This window comes from Bidens hawaiensis, unplaced genomic scaffold (genome assembly GCF_021521415.1).
Source record: "Bidens hawaiensis isolate Kalapana, Puna unplaced genomic scaffold, B.hawaiensis_p1.1 tig00044769_1, whole genome shotgun sequence".
Classification (NCBI taxonomy): Eukaryota; Viridiplantae; Streptophyta; class Magnoliopsida; order Asterales; family Asteraceae; genus Bidens; species Bidens hawaiensis.
This window is the reverse complement of record NW_027505910.1, coordinates 79901-104571: the sequence shown is the minus strand read 5'-3', so window position 1 is coordinate 104571 and position 24671 is coordinate 79901. Positions and strand designations below refer to the sequence as shown.

The 24671-nt window shown below is 33.1% G+C and overlaps 1 protein-coding gene and 1 long non-coding RNA gene across 2 annotated transcripts in view; one reads left to right on the top strand and one right to left on the bottom strand.

The window, feature by feature from the left end:
• The window catches only part of LOC143615868 (uncharacterized), a 35464-nt gene extending 12422 nt beyond the window's left edge, over positions 1-23042 (top strand). Inside the window, exon 3 of the long non-coding RNA XR_013150556.1 lies at positions 23008-23042. This is a non-coding gene — a long non-coding RNA (uncharacterized LOC143615868). The remainder of the gene's footprint in view (positions 1-23007) is intronic.
• Positions 4880-7632, bottom strand: LOC143615869 (alpha-1,3-arabinosyltransferase XAT3-like). The gene is made up of 3 exons (XM_077088875.1): positions 7497-7632; positions 7313-7420; positions 4880-6122 (listed from the first exon to the last, which is right to left on the bottom strand). Exons 1-3 carry the CDS (start codon positions 7621-7623, stop codon positions 4939-4941), a joined length of 1419 nt encoding a protein of 472 aa, XP_076944990.1. The 5' UTR covers positions 7624-7632; the 3' UTR covers positions 4880-4938.
• Positions 23043-24671: the final 1629 nt, after the last annotated feature.

Here is a 24671-nt window from a genome sequence, read left to right as displayed (position 1 = left end):
GTGGCTGAAACATTAATTCATGTGGCTCTATATGTGCAATGGTCACTCATAGGAAAAAGTCATGTGGCCATTTTCTTCCGTTTAGCCACACTTATTGGAGAGGCTTTTTGATGGCCAACAACTAATGCCTGTACACTTTAGTCACACTTATTACCACATAAGGCCACTAAAAACTGTGTGTGGCCATATCATACCCACGGTGTCGCGACCTTTGGCCACATATGACCTGAACCAAATGTGTGTGGCTAAAGGCCTACGGCCACACTTTTTTCGTGTGGCTGAAGGTCAATATTCACGTAGTGTATATACTAGGAGAAACCGCGCGATGTGGCGGCAACGACAAATTACAACCCAATATTCGTTTTGCTTTAGTTTATTAGGTATCTCGTGATATATTGTATGGTACGTCTATTAGTGTTTTGTGGCAGAGACGTGACAGAAATTTGATGGCATCAGACTGATTTGTAACCGCCCCCTAATTCTATACAAAAAATCAAAGAAAGAACACGTGTATTTACATCTTTATAGATGTCTAATTACCGAGAAGTTGAAACATCCTCAACACTAACATTCCAAATTGTATTATAATATAATAAAGATACATACCTGACATTGAATCTAATTGGTCGAAGAAGATATTTAAAAAAAAAGACCTGCATGAATTCTTAAATGCGTAGAGTTTATACCACCATAAGTTAGATAAATAATGCACCATGTGCCTACACCCTGTCAACACGCAACAAAACCACATTATATAAGCTTTGGCTTCTCAAAAGTAAGTTGTAAAATGTTTGCCATAAGTGGGCAAGAAACTACAATTTACATACCATCAGTATCATCAAATACATTAATTAATTTTCATTCTAGCTTCCAAAACCACATACACCAATACAGCTAGAATGATCGTAAAATAACTCAATCGGAAATCTAGGTTAAAGAACTATCATAAAATCGATGTGGATTTCAAATTCAAACCAAACCAAGCACTGAATTCAGAGAAAGATATAAACATACCTAAAGGAAACGGTTGTTCACCACCACTGCGCCACTGTTGAGCCACCAGACTACACCGTCGTCCAACAACGATAACCTTGGAGACCCTCCAACCAGCTCGTTGAAGCATCGCTCACATAAAACCCACAATAGGCCCTGAATCGAAAGATTACAAATCGTATTTACATAACAAATTGAAAACAAACAATGATGATATAGATGACAACCAAAATAAACATCGGTGGAAGAAGTGGATCAAAGGAACGCGTTGTACCTGAAAGAAGATGGAGAAACATGAGGCGAGTGCTACTGTGCTAGGGTTTTCTTTTTGAGTTGATTTTAAATCTGGATACACCATATTTGAATTTTGAATCCCACATCTGAAATCCGGATCCCGCTTTCAATCTCACTTTGTGCTTTGAGTATTGTACTTTAGGCTTCAAAACTTATACAACTCTTATTTTTAAGAGTTTTTGGTAAATGACTGTTTTGCTCTTTCTATATGTATTTTAATATAGTATATATATATATATATTAGAAGTGCACGCCGTCTTGTATTCATGTGACCGTGTTATTGTTGTTTATATTGTATATGATTGTTGTTAAATACTAGAATCTGTCAAACATTATTTAGAATTTATATATTATTACAATTATAGGTGGTTGTGTTCGTATATTTAATGAACGTGTACAAAGTTTTGATAATTGATTATTTTCTTAATAATTGTGGTACTGCATTATTATCAGATAATGGATGGAAACAACTTTAATGCTTTTAATTGTGAAACATTAAATAAAAATAATAAACCAAAAATCGTATGGGATAATGCTACATTCATGAAGTTTATCGATGCTTGCTTGACTGAACTTAGAAAAGGGAATAGGCCCGGTACTCATTTCATTAAGGTTGGATGGGGAAATTTAGGAAAACCATGGAGGAAAGAAACTGACAAAAACTTGGATAAAAAACAACTTAAAAACAAATGGGACAACATGAAAAAAGATTGGAAGGTTTATGACCGCTTAGTGAGGCTTGAAACTGGAATCGGTGGGACAAGAAGCTTAATTGATGCATCACCTGAGTGGTGGGGGGAGAAAGTAAAGGCAGGTTCTACTATTATTTTTAATTATGTGTAGTTAAAATTGCATCGTGAAATCCATAAATTAATCCGTTTATCTTGTAGGTAGATAAAGAGTTTGCCAGATTCAAGGACACAAATTTGGACATATACGAGACGCATTATGCTCCGTTGTTTTGGGATTGTGTTGCCGTTGGAGATCGGACTATGAATATGTTATAATTTCAAAACAATAGCAATCCGGACGATGTTCCACTCGAAGAATATATAGAGGGCATGGGATATGGAATCAATTTTGGTGATGGAATGTATTTTGGTGATGAAGAGCCTTTTTTCCTACTTTTGTTGAAAGTAATTTGGGTAAAAGGAAGAAGTCTAAAGATGTTATCAACAACCGCTCAACCAAGAGTAAAATTTCATATATTGAAGAAAAACTAGATGTTGCATTGGATGTCATAACAACAAAATACACGTCGAATAGTCACTCTCCAAGAATATCAGATTGCATGAACATTATCCTCACTTTTCCTGATTTCAATGAAGGTTATAAAAAGTATTCACAAGAATTGAATGTCTTAACCAAAAAGCAATATCGTGAAGCTTTTATGTTTCCAACGACTCATGAAGCAAAGACGGAGTACCTTAAGTTACTTATTGAATAATAGCTTGTCGTTTGACATTATATCTTATCGTTTGACATTATGTAATATCATTTGACATTAGGTTTTATTGTTTGACATTATTATTTATCGTTTGACATTACGTGTAATCATTTAACATTATGTGTTATCGTTTTGATATTAAATTTATATTATATAGAATGGATAGTGATGACTATTATTCATATGATGATGAAGAATATTCGGATGATGAGGATGTGGAATTCAAATTGTTATGTGCAATAGTTGTGAAAGAATTCCTAGTAGCTCGTAACTTGTGTATCGCACGAACGCCATGTCACACCTCGAATCCCACAGGGAATATATTTATTAATGAAATATATTTGTGTGGGCCGGATGGGAGGGGGCCACACATGACACAAGAATTTTCAATGAAGCCTTAGAGAGACCATAGCTTCATTTCCACGTCCAACGGGTGGTTAGTATCATTTTTTGCTTATGCAATTTTTATGTTTTTAATACTTGTTTGAAACAAATAACAAGTCTTTGTTTTATTTGTAGATAAATATTATGTTGTTGATGCGGGATACCCAAATATTAAGGGGTATCTTGCACCATACAAAGGTACTAACATTCGTTATCATCTACCGGATTTTCAACGTGGACAGACTAGCGATATGCGTGCTCCTCGTGGGCCGAAAGAGACCTTTAACTATCACCACTCATCACTGTGGAATACCATTGAACTAAATTTTGGAGTGTGGAAGGCTAGGTGGGCGTTATTAAGAGATATGCATGTTAATTACAAGTACAAAAACCAAGTGAGAATTGTGATAGCATCGACGGGGATCCATAACTATATTAGAAAGGCCGATATGTTTGATGAAGCATTTAACAGAGCACAACAAGAATCCTACAATCACACCGAAGGTGGTGCTGGTAACGAAGTTTATGAAGAAGGTCAAAGTGCATGTCGTACGAATAATGATTATTTGTATATAGCGGCGATACGAGATACGATTGCGCAAGATATAATGGAATCGCGAGGATGAGTGTACTAAAATAGCGTTTTGGTTTTATCCTATGAAGTAATTACAATTGTAGGAACGTAATGTTATTATGGTCTAATAAAAAATAAAAAAATTGTCAAGTGAAGTAATGGATTCATACATTGCTTGATTTGCATCTTCAGAGAGATTAACGTCAACATTTGCATACGTCTTGTTTATATCAATACGTAAAGTGTTACAATCTTTCTGGAGATATTCAACTTTCATTTGAGTAAATTCTAACGCCATGATCAAATAAAAATATTAACGAAACATATATATATATATTCCACTGTAACATATAACATGTTGAATATATATTATATACTCTGTAATTTTTTTAGTTATAATTTTGTCTAAAAAAATTGTAAAGTATATAAGATTATATGTAGTAGTAAATGATTTTAAATATATAAGTATTCCATTTTTGGTTATTTTACGTAATAAGCTAAGCCAAACACTTTAAAACAAAAATACCTTATTGGCTTGTTGGCTTTTCCAACCACTTAAGCTAATACAAACACTTTTTTAAAGACTCATTTTCAAAAAGTCATAAGCCAATAAGCACTTTTAGAGTTAACTAAGCAATCTCAAACACCCACTTAAACACTCAAACAAAACCAAAATCCAAGGTTGTGACTCAAGAATTACAATTGGTAGAGCCGAAAGCTTTGATACCAATTGTATGTCCTAAGAACGGATCAATCAACAAAGTTCTTGAGTTAATCTCACTTACTAGCTAGCGGAAATCACTAGTAAGCAACCGAGATCTCAAATCTTGTGAGTATTTGTTATTAGTCGAAATGGAAAGAAAGGAAGAGTAGGGAGAGAGTTGGTGAGAGGATAACGTTGGAGCTTTTACAAAAGGTTGCGTTAGCATGTGCATACTTCACCTTTTATAGATGAAGCAATGTCATGCTTACTTCTATTATTCACAACCCAATTGGCTTAATATTACATTTCTTAGGACCCAAACATATAACAAATAAACCAACAAGCTAAATTGATACATTGTAAATAGACAAAACAAATACAAAAGACTAATTGATAAAACAAGGCCCTCCAAAATATGATAATTTAAATACACGTAATCTTTAAAAGAATTTAAATTACATTTCTATCATAACATAAGATCTTATTTATAAATAAGTACTTTATAAAACTGAATCATTAATTTTTAAAAACAAATAAAATTAATCAAATGTTTGCAACATTTGTATCACGCCCAACAAGTCTCAACGCTTCAACAAGTGTTTCCCTAAATCTACTTAAATTTAATCTCAGATCTTGTTTATCTAAGTACATCTCTCGTGCAGCGTCGTATCCACCCTTGGCGGCTACAGACGCTGTATCTTGAAGCACGGGATGATCCAGGCCGTATACGTCCACCAACGAACTCTCTTCGGGTTCCATCATATATTCCAAGTACCTCAAACCCATACCCGGACCCGGCTCACTGTAAAAAGAATCAACATCCCACTGGAACCCTAGTGGTCTCACTTGTACCATAACAGCCCCATCTGGCAGAAATATCTCATTAGCAAGCCCTGCTCCATGTACTCCCACCATAACACTACATGAATTTATCACATGTGAAAAAGTCTCAATATCCGACATCTCCTTAGCTGAACTCGAAATGATCACCCGAAACCTTAATTCTTCCATCATGTTAACCATTTGTTCTTGATTTAAGAACTTCCTTGTTGTTTGGCGGGAAATGAGAATTAATACGGGCGGGTTTGGTGTGTCGGACAAGCTTTGTGTTTTTAATCCGTATGTTTGTCGGATGAATTCCCGGAAATCTGGCATTGAATAGTTATGATCATGGGGGTTTTTAGACGTGTCGATGCCGAGGAATTTGTGGAACTTTAAGCCGATAACGGCTCCTGGAAAGCAATGGGCACTTAGGTCCATTGCTGGATTTATTATTTTGTGATGTGACAGGCGCGTGAACACGCGCCTGTATTTATTAATAAACGAAGGTTTGTAATCCACTACAATAAAGTGCACTCGGGATTTGAAAAGGCGAGATGTTATGAATAATGGTATTAAGTTTTCGTTGAATTCGTGGAAGATGTTACCGGTATATCCGTCAGAAGAGAAGATCACAGCGGGATGTTCATGGCTGTGATCACATTTAGGAGGTACTGGGTCGTTCTTTGTGATGGTTACCGGAGTAATGTCATTCATAACATAGGGATTTCCTTGCATGGCATATGGGCGGACGACTACGGTGGTGTTATCGGAGGTTTGTGATGGCGGGAGGTGGACTTGCATTGTGGTCATGTTAATTTTGACAGGTTTGTTTGTGACACAAGTTATTGACCATGAAGTGTTGTCACAGGCAAAACCAGTTGAATCAAGCTTGGTTCGATCTTTACCTGTTTTCAATTGTGAAAATCGTGTTAATTATATGGTGTAAACTGGCACTTACTGGCCGGGCATTAGGCATCTATATCGTTGTTCATCAATTTCTATAAATTATGATAGAAATAAAAATAAATACATAAATGCCAAAATTCTTCTCACGGTGTGAATACGTGTATAATATTCAAAATAATAACATGGAGTTGACATTGATGCAATCATGCTTGTCATTGAAAACTAGGTTTTTTAATGTTTTACTTCACCACATGAGCATAAAGTGACAGTCTGTCGTTTATCAGCCATTGTTTGGTTTCTTAAGAAACAAGGGAGTATGTAGCGTTTCTGTAACCGGATCTGTTATTGAACCGGCTGTATTTATATTTAAATGTGTATGACTAATGTAAAACAAATTATGTACACCTATTATAGATTTATATCTTTTGAAATGAATCCACAAGCTATAAAAGTACATTGTTATAAACGTACATAGATTGATTAAACAAATATAATAAGAATAAGATTTCAAAAAAAAAAATAATAATAATAACGATAATTAATGAATTGATTCAACCAGTTTAACTGATGCTGCTTAAACGAGAACGGTTTGAAGCAATCAACCAGACTGGTTGTGTGGCGATTCCGACAACATTAGTGGTACGCTAGAACTTTCTTATTCAACTTTCATAAAGATAGAGAAGCCCAAAGTCGTGGAACTAGATGGCTATTTTCAATAATCTGGTCTTACTTTTTGAGTTTTTATAATGAAAATTAAGTTTAGTCAACTACACGTCTATTCTACTTTCTACAACTAAGGTCGTGATCTCAACTTTCTAATTAGCTAGGTGACCTATATCCTTCATGATGATGATAATAATTCACATTAAAGAAGAATTGTAAATTATAAAGGGAATTATAAGCAGGATTGTTAATTTTAATTTATCAGGCACTTTAAAATGCAAGACATCACAAAAAATATTGCAAGATGGCAATTAATGTGTATATATTGTTTATGTAATAAATGTAGATGGAACTTGATGATCAGATTTTACACAAAATAATTTGAATGCAAGTGAAGAAAACAATGAAAATATTCAGGCTAGTTCCCTAGAATTAATCTTTTGAATGATCTTGCATGAACAATTTTCAAGTTAATTAGGTAGTGATCATATGTTTGTGAGTGAGTGTGTGTGTGAGAGAGAGAGACCTTGTACTAGTCTTGCTAAAAGATACTGCAGAGATTGATGTTGATCAACTTTCTTAACTGCAGTGCTCATATGATCAGCCTTCTTCCATTTTGACAAAGTTTGCCTCCCTGTAACTGGAAAAAACTGATGTTCAATGATGAAGAAAATGATAAGCTGGTCTTTATATAGAGTGTTAATGCTTACTTTTGATTTGTTGAGATGGGGTGGCCTTAAAGGTGAACAATTCAATGTAAATCAAATGAAAAAGCAAAAAGATACAAAGTGTCTGAGTTGCAAACAGAAGTAGCCTCCCACCTCTCTCCTTCTCCATTTTATTTGTTTGTGACACTAATCCCTTCATTATATACAATCTTGTATACGCTGTAACGAGTAACTAACAAATTGAAGACTTTTTCCTTCTTTCTTTTTTTATTCTTTTCCCAAACACATGGGATTACAGCTCAATTAATTAATTCCTAATTTGTCTGTTAGTGACAACAAAACTAGTTAAAAATGATGGTAGATCCATGTCTCCCTAATGTTATGGTGACACATGGGATTACAACTCAATTAATATATATCAGTTACGTGATATTAATCCTCTCCGGGCATAGATATAAAAATTTCTCACCTTCTTATAAGGTGACCGTTAACAATTTATTACGTATTATTATCAGATATCTAAACAATTATTTTGATGTTACGGATTTGGTTGGGTTAGCCTAAAAGTACCATTTTTCCTTGCTTAACATACTTCCTACTAAACTTTCATGTTTCCTTGCTTAACATACTTCCTACTAAACTTTCATCTGACAATTTTTATTGGTTAATTGACATATTATAGTCCCTCTAACATTTTTTATTTTATTTTTTATAATTTCTTTAAATATCAAATAAAAAACTATTAAATTATTGTTGTTTTTTTAATATTTTATATTTTTTTTGTTATTAATGTTATTACTTTATTATCTTATCAAAAATCCATTTATTTTTTATGCGTGTAAAAGTTTTGTATATTTTCTCTTGGTAGTATAACAATTTGAATTTTTTGGAAGATTCGAGTGCATGAAATTAATGTCACATGAGAAACGCAAAGTAAATTTGTTGATTAAGTCATATGTTATTTAATATATTTCTGTTTTTATAAAAACTATGTGATGTTTTAAAAGTGCGTAAACGATCTCTAAAAATTATTTTTAAATAACAATCTCTAAAAGAAAAGAAAATAGTTTTTCTAAATAAGAAAAAAAGCTTTTGTTATTATTTTTGTTTTAATATATATAGAATGAAAAACATAGAAGAAAACTTAAAATAACAGGGAAAAAAAATTCTTTTAAATAATAATGATAATAAATATCAAAGATAACAAAATGAAAAAGTAAACACAAAAATTTCAAATCGTATTAATATAAAACTTAAGAGCCAGAGAGGTTATGTATAATAAAACTATATGGGAGATCTATATTTACCAACACCCGTATTTTTTCAAACTATGTATTGATATTAAGTAATCTAGTTGCTTATTTTAACTAGTTAAAAAGGACTTATATTTATTAAGTAAGCTATAAAAATCACGGGTGCGTTGTAAATAAATAAGATATAATTTTGAATGTAAATAAATAAGATATAATTTTAAAACTCATATTTAAATTGTGACAGTTGAGGCACCTAAATACTTATATTTAAAAAGATGTGGTCTTAGATTTAGGTTCTACATGTAACAAAAAAAATAATGGGTTTCCGGTTGGACCAGGTAGCAAATCTTCTCACATGTGTACGGTGGGTTTTCTCCTAAGAATACAATAAAGAATGATCGGATGAGTCAATGGTTTGTCAACGAACCAAATAACCATTAAAAAAATTGCCCCTTTTATGGTTTGCGTATGTTCAATTCCCATTCAAGTATTTCTCTTCGATCATAACTATTTGTTTCCTATATTCATCAAAAATCCACCTATATTCGAACCTTCCTCTAATATTAATTAAAAACTTAGCATCACACATGCCCCTTGAGAACCTCTCGTCCCCTTGTACAATCCTCTTAACCTTTTTTTGTCTTTTTTGTGCCACGAATTTTCTGTTCTGCTTATGTGATTTTGTATGTTTTACGAAATTAAAAGGCCCCGAGTGTACAATCCACTTTAGACCCTGAAAAATTAAGCCGTCTCGGATTATTTTGACCATGAAAAATGGAATTTAATGTTTATGTTTCTTTTATATTTAATTAGATTCATATTTCAAACTTGAAAAACGGTGGCCACTAGTGTTCAATCAAATAACACGGTTTATGGCCAGTTTTATGTATATAGTCAACTTTGGTAACGTGGAAGAAAGTGTTTTAAGTAACAAGTAGAAAAATAAAATATATCTTCCATCACACATAAAAGAAAAGTTGACCAACAAATTTTTGACTATTAAACAAGCTGTATTTATTTAAGTAGTAAGTACACACTAGTAAAAGTATTGCAACCGCCAAGAATTATATCTACACATTGCATCATTATATAATCGAGTACAAATTCACTTTTTAATTTACACATCCTGGCAATTCATAAATCTTATAAGCATTCCATGATCAACAGCTGTATTTATTTAATATTTTCCTGTCATTGAAGCACGATCATCGAAGCCACTACACTAAGTTCTCATATGTATAAAAGTTATCGCGTAATGTAGTTACCAGTTAGCATAAGTTGTTGCATAATGTAGTTACCGCTTAGCATAAGTTGTGTAATGTCATTATCACTCCGCATAATTATTCCATAAACATTGTTATCAAATAATGTAGTTTTCACCTTGTATAAATATAGAGATGACATGTTGTCTCTAGAAGATTCGTCCAGATAGGTCCCTTAGGTCGTCCCTATAGGTTTCGTCCCCGTAGATTTACTTTTAGGGACGACATATCATCCCCCAAACCTAAGCATTTAAATAAAAAGAAAAATTATGTAAATTCTATAGTCCCCACGAAGTCACATTTATAAAAAATCATGGAAACCTGTTATCCCTACAAAGTGAACTTTTAAAAAAAAATTATGGAAATCTATAGGCCGGGATGACTAGTCATCCCCAAAAATAAAAATAAAAGGAAAAACAAAAAAATTATAGGAAACATATACCATTTTCTTTCTTTATTATAAACTACGTTTTTTTACCAAAATTAAAACAATTTAAAATAGCAAAATCCCACGTAATATTAAACAAAACTTCAAAATACCAAATATTCAAAGTACAAAATATTCAAACTTCAAAACAGAAATTAAAGGAAGTATCAAAATCCTAACGAAATTAAAGGCAAGTATCAAAATCCTAACGAAATAAAAATTAAAGGCACGTATCCAATTCCTAATCATCTTCAGGATGCTGAGGCAAATTTGCGTCTCATTTCATTCATTTCCCTTTGGAATTGTTCTTCCATTTGCTGCATATGAAACTGATATTGTTGGCTTTGTTGTTGCATTAGTTCCATCAATGTTTGGTATGACAATGGTTGCAATTGCTATTGCTGATGTCGTTGATGTTCTTGCTGTCGCATTTCTTGTCACATTTCTTGTTCCATTTGTTGCCATTGTTGTGGCAAGGGCGTGTACTAGATATTTCAGGGATGACATTTCTCACAACATGACCGACACCATGTATGTGCCCACGCTTATGACCTAAGGCACGTTCGAGTACCCCGATCTCATCAATTGGTGTAGACAAATCAATCGCTTACTCAACAATTTCGCTAGCTCATCTTGAATTTTACCCTACGTTAAATATTATATTTTTTAATAAAATCCGCCAGTATAACTGCTTTAAAACAGATAAAACCCAACACCGACATGTTCAATATATAATTAATAATAGACGATAACTCTTCATTTATTTAGGTGGCTCTGGGTCATTTTTACACGTTTAAACAGAAAGTTAAATGTATTAAATGTATTAAAGTAGGTTCGGGTCATTTTGACCCGTTTAAACTTAAAGTTGGATATTTTAAATTTAGTAAATTTGTGGGTCAAAATAAATAAAATGAACCGGACTCAACTTCTAATTCTTACATTTATAATAAAATGTGCTCCAACTTGGATTCAAAATATTACCAGAACTCAATGTTAATTAGTTCATTACTGAATGAATAAAGGTAGGTGATTCAGGAGTAAAACAACTTGAATTGTTAACATATATTCAATTCATATATGCTTTATACTAATTTAAGTAAAAACTATATGTTAGCTGGCAAAATTCATCATCGTCACACACTCACTGAACTCATTCTCTCTCTTTTTTTTTCATAATCCTTTTAATTTTATTTTTGGCTATATGACATTTTAAGTAAAGAAGAGGCCTTTAAACTGTTTTTCATTTTGTTCATATCATATCAGTCCAAAATAACCTTAACTTGTCCAACTTTTAGTATAAATGGGTCAAAATGACCCGAACCCACTTTAGAGTGGTTAAACTAAAAGATAGGCACATTATGTATACATTAGTGGATTCGGATCATTTCATCTGTTTGCGGTGCGCGCATATAATGTATATATGTGTGAACCCTCGGGTGGGCAAAAGTGAAATTACACTAATTTTGGCGTTATTTTACTAATCTCGTGAAAATAATGGTGGCGAAAGATTAATCATGCATCATGTGGTAGCTTTGATAGTCGAAAGACAAGGGTACATGCACCAATCGGCGGTGTCCCGATGGTTGAGTGTTATGTGCCTTATGTCCAAGGCTTTATGCAAATGCAAAACTACTATCGAGTCGGGGGTCTCATCGGAAGCAGACTCTTTATTCCTAAAGGGTAGAGGTAAGGCTGTCTACATCTTACCCTTCTCAGACCCTACCATAGCTTTGCTATTTGTGGGATATACTGAGTACGATAACGATGATGAAACTAAAAGATGAACATAATAAGTGTAATGACATTGGCTAGGGGCACTTGACCCACACATAATATGAGGATACTAAATCATACAACGAAAAGATTTTACTTACCCAATCTGCTTCACAAATCTTGTTTGCTCATCCCTTCCCTTCCTTGTAATGTGTCTTCTCAAAGATACCAATATGATTCACTTTTCAGCAGTGATCCTGGGCTGAATACCTGCCCACTTGATGGGATCGCCCTCTCTATACACCTTGAGATCAAAGTAATCCCATCCATGCTTTTTCTTGGATTGGGCTACATTAATACATGAAATGGAAAAGTTAGAAATTTAAAAGATATTTAATATACGAAACCATGCAATTAAATGAAACAACTTACAAGACTCGCAAATGCTAGAGATTGTATTTGGATTCCGATTAGAGTCCTGACTCCCACCGTCACCCGTGTTTATTATATCTTTTTTAATGTTACCAAAAAGTGTAATGTTTAATTTAAGCAAGCTGAAACTAACTAAGCACATCTATCATGTCAATAACAATTATGGTACAAATTATCACAACAACAATATGCATAAAAGTGATTACAGCGGCAATATAAAAACTCAAAACATGTACTTAAATTTAAACACAACGTACATGTTAGACAATAATTATGAGGGAAATTAATTAGAAAAACAAATAAAGATATGAAACTGTTAGCCAATTCAAAGAATAATATATGGTTATGACCTAACAAGTTGTTAACTTTGGACAATCAGGAATAATATATATTAATTTCTTACACTCAATTTTCGATTTCGAGGGCAGACACTGTGTTAGGTGGAATCCATCAAGTGTAACAGCCTCGCAGGGACGAGGGTGAAAGTAAGACTGTGAGAAATTGTAGAGCTTCGACGGCATTGCAATTACTGAGAGAGGGTTGTGCCTTGCTTTGCAGGTGGAAGAAAGAAATTGTTTTTGTTTTAAAAGTATATATATCGTGAGGGGAAGACATGTTGTACACATAGGAAAATAATATATCAGTTTTGGCGCTTATCTTTCCCTCCATAGCGTGAAATGTAAAAACAAATCGATTTCATTTTACTCGGTATTCAATTATTATTACTCCATTTTCTTAACTAATTTTAGTAACCTATAAGTGTCTCTACCGTTAAATCCTTTTTTTTAAGGTAAAGAAGAAAAATAACTAAATTAGCTATAGGGGCGATATGTCGTCTTGATAGGGTTTCAAAGTTGAAAATAAGGTTTCCCCTAAATGGACAACATGTTGTCACTAATGGATCATATTGGTCCTTTATAGTCATACTAGCTCTTAGTGAACCATAACATAATTATTTGAGGTTATTGAATAGATATAAGGGTTAGGCTGGGCTGTAATGAACCATCATTTACCCAACAAAACCAATGTTGGATCTCTATGACCAAACGATACCTTAATTGACCATCATTGACCAACGTTTACTATACTTGAACGTTATTGGCATCATTTTACCTAATGACCAACATTGATCCTAACCGGCCATCATTGACCAAATTATAATCTAATTATCCATCATCAACCAATGCAGACCCTAATTGAGCACGTTGACCCTAACTAAGCATCATCGACCAATACTGTGACATTCGTCATTTTCAAAACCCGAAAACCCTGACCCGTTTTAAACTTTGTTATACTCCGAATCCTTTTTAAGAATGTCCTTCATGTTATAATTATGTCCCATACTCGTCCTGTTGTTTTAATATCTTTAACGGTGCTTAGTTCACTTATTTTATGCCCGAAACCAACCCAAAACAAAGTACAAGGATCATTTTTGCCAAAAACCAAACTTTTCCCTAACATAAAAATCAGATTTTATTTCATTTAATTAACTTTTTTATTTTATTTAATTTATTTTAAAAACCAACCAATCACATTGAATGCAAAAGTGGTTGTAAGATGGTTTAACGTTCAACCATCCATGCAAACTTGTCTCCTCCTACTTGTCTATATATACCAACACTTCTCAACCTTTTCAAATGCTCATCTCTTTCTTTCTCTCTAATTTTTGGATTTGTGGAAGCAAATTAAAGTGTTATTGCCTAAGTTGACTTTAAAAGTTTCCAAAGGCACGCCTTTGCTTATTAAAGGCTAGTTTGTCCCGATTTGGGCTCGTTTAAAGTTTCTGATTTTTATTTGAATTTGTTTGTTGGTTATTTGGCCATGAGGATTTGTGTAATAAGATGGTAAACATGTACCAACATCACAAAATGAGCGGCAAAATTATTCTTCATAAAAAACCATTCCAAAACACCAAGAACTTAGGTTCTAATAACGTTTCAGTTCTGGACACAAGTTTGGTCGCCAAATATTGGGCCATAACTTATTCATAAAGAGATGGAATGGTGCAAGGCCAAAGCGTATGATTAATTTCATTGAGTTGTGGTTCCAACGGTTATTTAATTTCATTTTAATTCATTCGTATGGCTTCACAATCACTGTTTTAGTTTTAGTACGCAGATCTGTACCAATAGAGAAAACCGGCTGTTTCAGCCTATCCCGAGTCCTAATTTGGGAAAGTTTCTAAATGAAAAATATTCAAATCATCCTAATTCAGTATACTGGAGATATTTATATTTTTTAGAAATTATTATATTTTTAGTTATTATTCAAATCAAGGACAAATTTTGTCTAAAACTGATAAAAATCCTTTTGGTTGTTTTCACACCTTAGATGTGATATATGTTTGTTTGATCATTCTTTGCTAATGTTTTGTAGTTATTTTTCATGTTAAAGGGAGATTGGTACTGGACTTGGTCTCAAACCAAGCCCCGGATTAAATAAACCAAGCAACCCGCCTTAAACCAAATCACTCGCTTAGACACAAGTTGTGTTTCAAGCGACAGATTCTTGTATTTACTTTCAAGTTTCTGTTTTATATTAGTTTGTTGTTATTTCTCATGTTTTGGATATGTGGAAACCAACCTCGGTCTCGTACCGAGCCATGGACCAAACCAAAACCGAACTTTCGCTTAAACTCAAGATTTTACAAATAAAACCACAATTTGAATTCAAGTTTAGCTTATTTTACTTTTATTTAATATTTACTTATGGACACATCCCCAATCCTAAACTCCCTATTTAAGGACCGGCTCGTCTATATCACCACTCGCTTAATTTCCAAGTGAGTAATCACACTCCTCCTTTTTAAGCTTTTATACTTTTTGGGGGTGGCATGCGTACAATATTCAAACTTACATGTTTTAATACCTCATTACTAAACCCACAATTCTACATTATGCATTTATATGAATATTTTCTCTATCATTTGTTTATGCCTCAAATTGATTATGTGCACGAGTGTATATTTAGATGTTGTTGAGCTTCATTAAGTATGATCATACGCTCCCCTAACTATGTCAGCTTTGTGCTAATAGAATAGGGCCTCATTATCCGAGTATTTTGGTTTTTACCAAATAGAAAGGATCCACAGTTATTTACTTTACATGTAAAATGGTTGTTGCATTATTCTATTTACACATATGAATTGTGATTTTGCCTTATTATATATATACAACAAAAAGTAGTGTATATCTCACCAACATTCGTGTTGAACAAATCTATTTTTATGCATGCTATAGGTCTACTTTTAAGATGCTTATGAAGATTGAGTACATCACTTAGATTATACCTTTAGGATATTTCAATGGATTAGATATTGTTGTAAATGTTTGTCTTTAAATCTTTAAACAAGTTGTATTTGAGTTATTGAATGGAATAAATGAGTTGAGTGAATATTGTCACTTTAATATTGTCATTGTGTTCTTGAGCAATCCGTTGTGCTCCGGCATGTTCCGCCGCCTTTGGTTGGGGTGTGACAAATACTGCTCCTAATTTAGCAATATTCACCCTACCTGACTATCACTAACTAATATCGGCCCTACTTCACCAATGTTGGCCAGAACTAACCATCATTGACAATTATTGACCACAATAAATCAATGTTGGCCATGTGATTACTTTGGACATGTGAACACTTGAGTTATACACTTACTTTGAATATTAGGGTATAGCCCTTGTTACACACGGGTGGAAAAACATGTCAACAAACATAATAAATTTAAACAATAAATTCATGCAACACAAAAATCTTTAAACTTTAGGACCAAACGTTAACCATTTACATTGTCTAGATATTAAAAGTTAAAAGTTACAATAAGTTAATGTACATCGAACAACCAAAAAACATCAACAAAAGACATAAACATGTTCTTTCATATTAAACCACCATCAAATTCTTCAAACATTCTATCAAAAGAAACTCATTTTACTTAACCACCTGAAAATATAATAAAACAATAGAATCCAAATTAAATATACCATAATAACATATTTAATAATGAGTAACATTTGAACATTAATAAAGTTGTTTTTATTAAATTGTTGTTTTTGTTAAAACAAAATAACATATAACAACAAACAAAGTAAAATGATAACATAAAACATCTTTCTAACTTAAACCATTAAACTAAAAAGATATATCAATAAAAACCGTTTTTGGCCGCCATTTTATAACTAACAAATTTGATACTATTTCAAAACAACCCATATTGAAATATTTTCAAAATAGTTACAAAATATAAAAAAATTGGAATTAGTCAACTTCATAAAATTATGAAATTGTTTTTGATTTTTGACCAATGTTGCAACAAACTTTTAAATCACTGACATTAATATTTTGTTAAATTTACAAAACTTAAAAACGTTTTACATAAATGAATTCTCAAATAACTTTGGAAAGATTAAAAAATTTTATGTTGACTTTGAAAATAATTAAAGCTGAAAAAATATGACTAATTAATTTAAAAATAATTACAAAAATGAAAATCAAATCGGTTAATTTGAAACTTCAAAAAATTATGAAAAGATTTTGAAATGAGTTTAAAATTATGGAGAGTATTAAAACTTTTAAAACTTTGTTGCAAGATTGGTTAATTTCTGAATTTAAAAGGAGTTTAAATATGCTAATTAAATTTTGTAGTTTTAAGTTTAGATTTGTCTTCCATGTAAATATATAAATAATTTGAAATATCTTGATTCATGGGAATAATAATATTAATAAATTATGAAAAGTTGTCATGTTTAATAATATTCACTAAACCATATGTGCTGAATAATATTTATAAATGATGATAATACGGTTATTTAATTTATGATATATTAAGTATTGATTATTAGAAATTATGTCAATTTGAATATTGTGTTCCAAAATAACGCGGTTATTATTTTAGTATTAATTAATAATTAATATTCACGTAATTTAAAGTAAGATTACATTACAATTATGGCAAGTATTTTTGTTTAACAATCAATTTTTTGAATATTAAAATGATAACTTATTCTAGTTAATGCTAAATGACAAAAATTAAAATCAAATTTGTTCTAATTTTACTAATATGACTAATTAAATTATAAATAATTAATTAGTCATAAAATGAGTGGGATAATTAGGTTATTATTTCGGTCAAACCACAAATTAAGAAATGAGTTTATAAAAATGGAAAAAAATAAAAACATAAAAAAGGGTTGTTCATTCGATTTAAAGAAAAATAAGGAATGTCAAACTCTATAAATTGTATTAATGAGATTCTTCAATGTGTATAAATCTAAAAATGTAAACTAATATAAGATTGGAAATTATAATGAGATTTTAAATTAGACGGAATATTTATCACTTAATTGGAAGTTGACAAAAATAATAGAATAATGATTATATTAATATAGGTAATTTAATGTATATTATAATCTTACAAATAAGGAATATACATGAATATTAAAAGAACATACATCAATATTAAAAAAATTAAAAATACATCTTATTAACTAATGTTTAATCCATGCAATTAGCTTATATGAGTCGGAACAATAACCTGAAATGATAAAGTCAAATGTTAATAGCCATATTATGGAAGATTTTAATTATAATTTTATAACCGGAAAATTTGAATGGTCTTACTGGAAAAACAAAATAGTGATAATGACGATGGTATCTCCGATTTTTATTTAGAAGGTAAAATGAAATATTCCATACATCAATCGGGACAATAACCTGGAATAATTAAGTTTTGTTATAACATTGATATTATGGAAGATTTGAATTATAATTTATAACCGGGAAATTTCACTACGTGAATATCGACTTTTAGCCACACATGTGGTCTGGGCGATTTGCCACACTTCGACTTAAATGTGTGTCCAAAAGGTCTTTGACCATGTTTGAAAACCTTACAGAATGTTTTGGCCACACATATTCTTCATGTGACCATTCTATACCTACTCAGGTATTTTTCGCCACATTTTGAAAAAAACTGTGACAAAAACTAGCCACATTATAAAAACATGTGGCGAAATGTGACCTACAGTCATAGTTTGTTTGATCTTTGATACATGTGACCAAAAACACATTCATTAGCCACAAACTGTGACATTTAACTAGCTACATGTTTTAATAGTGTGGCCAAATGTGACAAACGGCTACTGTATTGATAAGAGATGTGTCTAAAAGGTAAAAGATATAGCCACTTATATTACGTTGTGTAACCTAATGTCACATTTTCTAGCCACATTTTTAATAAAGTGGCGAAATATGACGAACAACCATTGTATTTATTAGTAATGTGGCTAAAACGATTAAAATATATGGCCACTTATACAAGGTTGTGTGACCAAAGAGTAGTTTACTTTTATTTTTCCTAAGTTTTTTATTATCACGGATACACTTATTATGTGTGGCTATAAGTGATAAATTGTCACACTTAAATATTTTTAAGTGTGTCCAAATGTAATTAATGGCCACTTATACGAGGTTGTGTGACCAAAGAGTATCTTAGTTTTGCTTTTTATAAGTTTTTTATTGTCACGGATACACTTATTATGTGTGGCTATAAGTGAGAAATTGTCACACTTAAATATTTTTAAGTGTGTCCAAATGTAATTAATGGCCACTTGAGGTTGTGTGACCAAAGAGTATCTTAGTTTTATTTTTTATAAGTTTTTTATTGTCACAGATACACTTATTATGTGTGGCTATAAGTGAGAAATGATCACACTTAAATATTTTTAAGTGTGTCCAAATGTAATTAATGGCCACTTATACGAGATTGTGTGACCAAAGAATATGTTAGTTTTATTTTTTCTAAGTTTTTTATTGTTACAGATACACTTATTATGTGTGGCTATAAGTGATAAATGGTCACACTAAAATATGTTTAAGCGTGTCAAAAACGTAATTAATGGCCACACGTTGATTTGACGAGTGGTGATGTCATCATTGCCTTTACAGTTTCTTGTGCCGCCAATTTCAAATTGTCAGGGAGATGTACCGCCGGGTTCCGATGGTGTTTAAATACCAGTCACAATCATAATCACAATCCACAAATCACAATCACAATCCATAATCACAATCCACAATCACAATCACAATCCATAATCACAATCCACAATCACAATCACAATCCACCTTTCTTCCAATTATAATTTCCGATAATGGCTTCATCATGGGTCGAACGTGCACTGGGTGCTCATGCCCCCATCTACTACGACCCCACATTTTTCACCATACGATTCCACTTTTCTTCCGGCGCTGTCCGGAGGAATCAAAGGGTGAGGTATGTGGAGATGCTTTGGTCAAAGATCTGAGTATGGAGGGTACAATTTTGGTATGCAGGTTAGTGAAAAGAAGGGCATAATGGTCTTTTTTTATAAAATGAGTTGATAATGTTTTGCAGAAAACCAGCTGTTAAAAAGTATGTTGAAACATAACCAAATATAGGTTGTGCAAGAAACAAAACCATCAGACGAGAAATGATGACTGTCACCGATGGCCGGTTTGGGCGGTTTCGCGGTTTCCAACCGAACCATGAACACCCTAGACAACATGATGCATTTTTGGGCTTTCTTTGTATTAATGTAACTTTGATATAGCACGAGTCAGTTATGAGTGTAATGACTTTATTGATCTTACTATGATAAACTACAAGTCAATTGTGACTTTTATCGATGTAACATGATGTGTGTTTGAACTTGACACCAATTGACCAAAATAGCCAGAAGATGAAATGAATTCAACAAACCGGCCTGTATAAGTAGTAATAGTATTAAAAACAACCAATATTTCTTTAGTTTGAATTAATTAGTACAAAGTCAAGAATGGTGATATCATGTATCACAACTAAATTTAAACATTATTTACATCTAACTAGCCGAACGAACACAACTGCTGGGTCGACAACCCCGACATCGGTGTCAATCTTCATTACGAATAGTTGTAGGCTTTTTCCCGGGCCTCCAGTAATCATCCGGGGACTCATTACGATGCAGTTGATTTGGTTGTACAAGTGGCAATGTATTACCCTCATGAGGGAAAGTTACCGTACTAAATTCCTCATTGACCTCGTCATACGAATGCCTATAATTCTTGGGTGGAGTCATGAGGATTCTATCCAGCTGATATTGAACATAAAACACCTGGCGTGCTTGCGAGACCAATTTGAACGGATCATCCTTGTGGCCAAATTTGTTTAGGTAGACCGACGCGTAACCAAGAATATCATGTTTGACATGTTTACGGTCAACCCATTGGCACATGAAGACCGGAATTCTTTTAGTATGATAATCTAGGACCCATATCTCTTGCAAAACCCCAAATAAAAGTTTTGTCCATAGGTCACCACGTCTTTTTTGATGTGCATGTCATCCGCCTCTACACTAACCCCGATGTTCTGGTAAACTCTACCATCATGAGATTTTGTACGAAATTCAAAACCGTTGATGTCGTATGAGTCGTATTTGTAAACGTTGCCGTGTGCTCCGTGTGCAATCCACTTTACGGTTTCCAATACAGAACCTGGGGAGCCCGCTAGCTCTCTTTCAACATGAATTTCTTTACAAGGATTAGATTCTTCACCTACATTGCAGAAACTATAAAAGAATTTTAAAAATTATAGAAGACTTAATAAATTGATCTACCTTGTCGTGTAACCAGTCACCAAACTTTAAAGTATGCTCCTTCTCCAGCAATGCTTGTCGTTTACCAGGCATTTGGTTTTTTCAAAGAGGTCTTGTGTTGTCTGCAAGTAGGAGTATAATATATTGTGAATTATATATATATATATATATATTTATATATATATGGGTGCAGTTACTGTACGCTAATGCCTTAACGTACGGTATATTCTGATTTAATATATGGGTACGTTTGCTGAGCGTTTAAGTTGATTTAATATATGGGTGCATTTACTGAGCGTTTAAGTTTTCTATATACAGTAACTGCACCCTATATATATATATATAATTTAGAGTATATATGTTAGTATTACTTACTCGATATACGGCGCTATTTCAGGCGTATTCTGCAGCACATAGAAATGTGCTCTCTTGAAGAGATCAGGAGCAACTTCAATTGATTTAGCGCCTGTGACAGGAATTGTTTCCCTATTATCATCATGCTTAGCATGTGGAATACTAACAGTACTCTTGATGTTTTTTTGGTATTCTCTCAGAAACTCGATTGTTTCTTCCGCAATGTTCTCCTCAGCAATGAACCCTTCTGGATAAGTTTTGTTTCGCACATGCCCTTTGATAACCTTCATACACCTTTCAAAGGGATACATCCAACGAAAGCATGGTGACCCACATACTTTTATCTCTCTTACAAGGTGCACGGTTAAGTGAATGCGATTGCAGCCCTAATCTCTTCGACTTTCTTCAACAAAGTGTCGTCTTTCTCTTTCTCAAGATCCATGGTTGTTTTCACTATGTTCTTCACGGTTTTGTCAGAAGAATTCATTTTTATTATCTTTCTGAAACTGTTAGTGTGATTGAATAACCCGTAAGTTAATGTATTTAAGTTTGATTTGTAGTAAGATATAGTAAGATCAAGTAAGATATAGCTAAACTTTAATGTAGTCTATCATTACCATAATATTTTTCCCGGCATTTTTGACAGGTGAGTATAATTGTAATCAATTAATTCTGACAGGTGATATAAATGCAAGTAATCTCTAGATTAAACAAAAACACATGAGACAAGTTTGTGCGTTTCCCAAGCGTGGGACACCCTTTTGTTTTTTTATTACAGAGTTACTATTTGTCCGGTTGCGTTTCCCAAGCGTGGGACACCCTTTTTTTATTACAGAGTTACTATTCGTCCGGTTGCGTTTCCCATGTGTGGGACACCCTTTTGTTTTGTCTGTGAGCCTTTTTGTTATATATACCTACACCACATTTGTGAAACTCATATACCTACATAATTTTAAATTATTTTTTTTAGTTAATAATGGATTGCTCGTCATCATCATCATCATCCAGATCCTACAAGGCTGCCCTCAGAAGGCATATTGAGGCTCAAATCGAGACAGGTAAAGCTTGTCGGGAAACTCTTACTGAAGAATTTGTAAATACTAGCAACAGATTGGATGCCAGGGATGTCATTGTAAAAGTTCTTACTCGAATGCCCGCTAGTACTATCCGAGATCTTGCTGTTTTGTTTATGGTTGATGTAGGACAGAGAGAGCTTGACGAGTTAAAACTTTTGGGAAAGGCAATTCTTGAACTGAATTGCTCAATGGAATTGAAGTTGAAGTTTCTTATGTCACTCAGAGATTAGTATGTGATGGTGTTTCATGAGTGTTTATGATGTAGTGATGGTGTGTTTTTATGTATGATGGTGTGTTTTGGTAATAATAAAATTTGTATGTTTGTGATGGTGTGTTTTGGTAATAATAAAATTTTTATGTTTGTGTTAAAACATTGATTCAACATGTAACTATTATCTTAAAGTGCATTACAAACTGTTAACAGAAGCCTAGAGATCTCCATAACAAGTATCTTAAAGTACATATCAGTCAGTTTTGAAATCATTCAAATTTTTTGTTGCCTTATCTTAAGTTCAGCAATCAACTCTTCTCCGGTTAAACGAGTGTCGTCATTTTCATGGAATAGCAGTGCTTTCTTGATAAGAGTATTTCTCTTTTGGTTTATATCCGAGAGGAGGATTTTGCACAAATACTTTGACCTCAACCATTTTAGCTGTCTTTGTTGTTTATGGCCTTCCTTTTTGAAATTACACCCCCATGGTCTCTTCCCATCATATGTATCCATGTGTCTCATAGCAAAAATACCACAATCTATTCCATTATTTCTTGTTCTCCATGTCATCTTCAATATATTGATTGTTGCTACTTGGATTTGCTGAGTAATGGGGTGTTTGATTGTTATAACAAAAATGTACTGTTTTTTGGGTTAAAGGTATATATGTTTACCAGTATATCAGGAGTCTTTAGGTATCTTTCTTCCAAATTCTTTCTAATTGCTTTTGATTTGTCTTCTAAGCTTTTAAACTTTGCATTAGCTGGTATTTCTTGATTTGCACTGTTGTCACTTAATTCTATCACTCCTGTTTGAAGATTGAAGGTAACCACAAAGAAATGATCGTTTTGTAGAATTGGCACGAGCACTATAGCAACATCCTTGAGTGATAGAATTCCACTCTTGCCATATCTGTTTCGATGTTGTCTTTCAACACATCCAGTCTTTCTTTGTCTGTGAAACCCATTGACTCAGCATAATGGTCACTTGTCTGTATAATAATTAAAATGCAGATGATTAAAGAGTTTATTGTGCGTTTTCTAATAGTACAAACAAAATAGATTAATTTGTACCAGCACAGTGCTTGAAGCAAAGAATCTGAACGATGATGCTGCAGATTTTTTCTTTTCTTCATAGTTCATTACTTCACTGAATGCATCCATTGCATTGGTGGCTATATATACGCTAGGACATAAGCTTTCAAAGACCACCTTGAACGAGTCTGTGTGAGTGGACTTATAGACCTCCTCCCAAATGTCTCCAAGACAAAAAAATATATAATCTGAAATTATTTTTCCATCTATTGTGACACTAGCGGATGCGTCAACCTCTCTCAGAAGATATGGAGACTTCAGTGTAATGAGGCTTGTTGGTACATGTGTGTCAGTAGTACATAGTCTAGCATTTGTAATCGAGTCTGTAATGCAATTATGTTTTGATTATGTTTATTTGTGTAATACGCGAAGTTGTCAACAAGTTCGCTATGGCGAACTTGTTGAATCAGCGAAGTTATTGACAACTTCGCCTATGGCAAAGTTGTCGTGTATATAAACTGTTTCAGACGAAACAGTTTAAGGTTGATCGTTTAGGGTTTTCGTTTCAGTTGTTTAGTTAACGTGTTCGTGTCATTGTCTGTAATAGTGACCTCGGGTCACGTGTTTGTTATCAATATAACGTGTTTGGTTTATTGCTTGTGTGTTCGATCTCTACATACTCTACACTCGTATCTACCTACGCAGGGATTCCGCACCTGCGTTGTTAGCGACATCCCGTGTACGATCCGTCAGGAACCTACAATTGGTATCAGAGCTATCGGCTCGATTGTGAGGTTCGGGATTTCACGCGGGTGTAGAAAACGTCTCGTTTGACCTATTCGCGGGACGTG

Excerpts from the sequence above, each read along its gene's own strand:
- LOC143615869 (XM_077088875.1), bottom strand. The coding sequence starts at position 7,623 with ATGGAGAAGGAGAGAGGTGGGAGGCTACTTCTGTTTGCAACTCAGACA. Across the intron at positions 7,421-7,496 it reads CCCATCTCAACAAATCAAAA|GGAGGCAAACTTTGTCAAAA; the intron begins GTAAGCATTAAC and ends TTCCAGTTACAG. Across the intron at positions 6,123-7,312 it reads TTTAGCAAGACTAGTACAAG|GTAAAGATCGAACCAAGCTT; the intron begins GTCTCTCTCTCT and ends AATTGAAAACAG.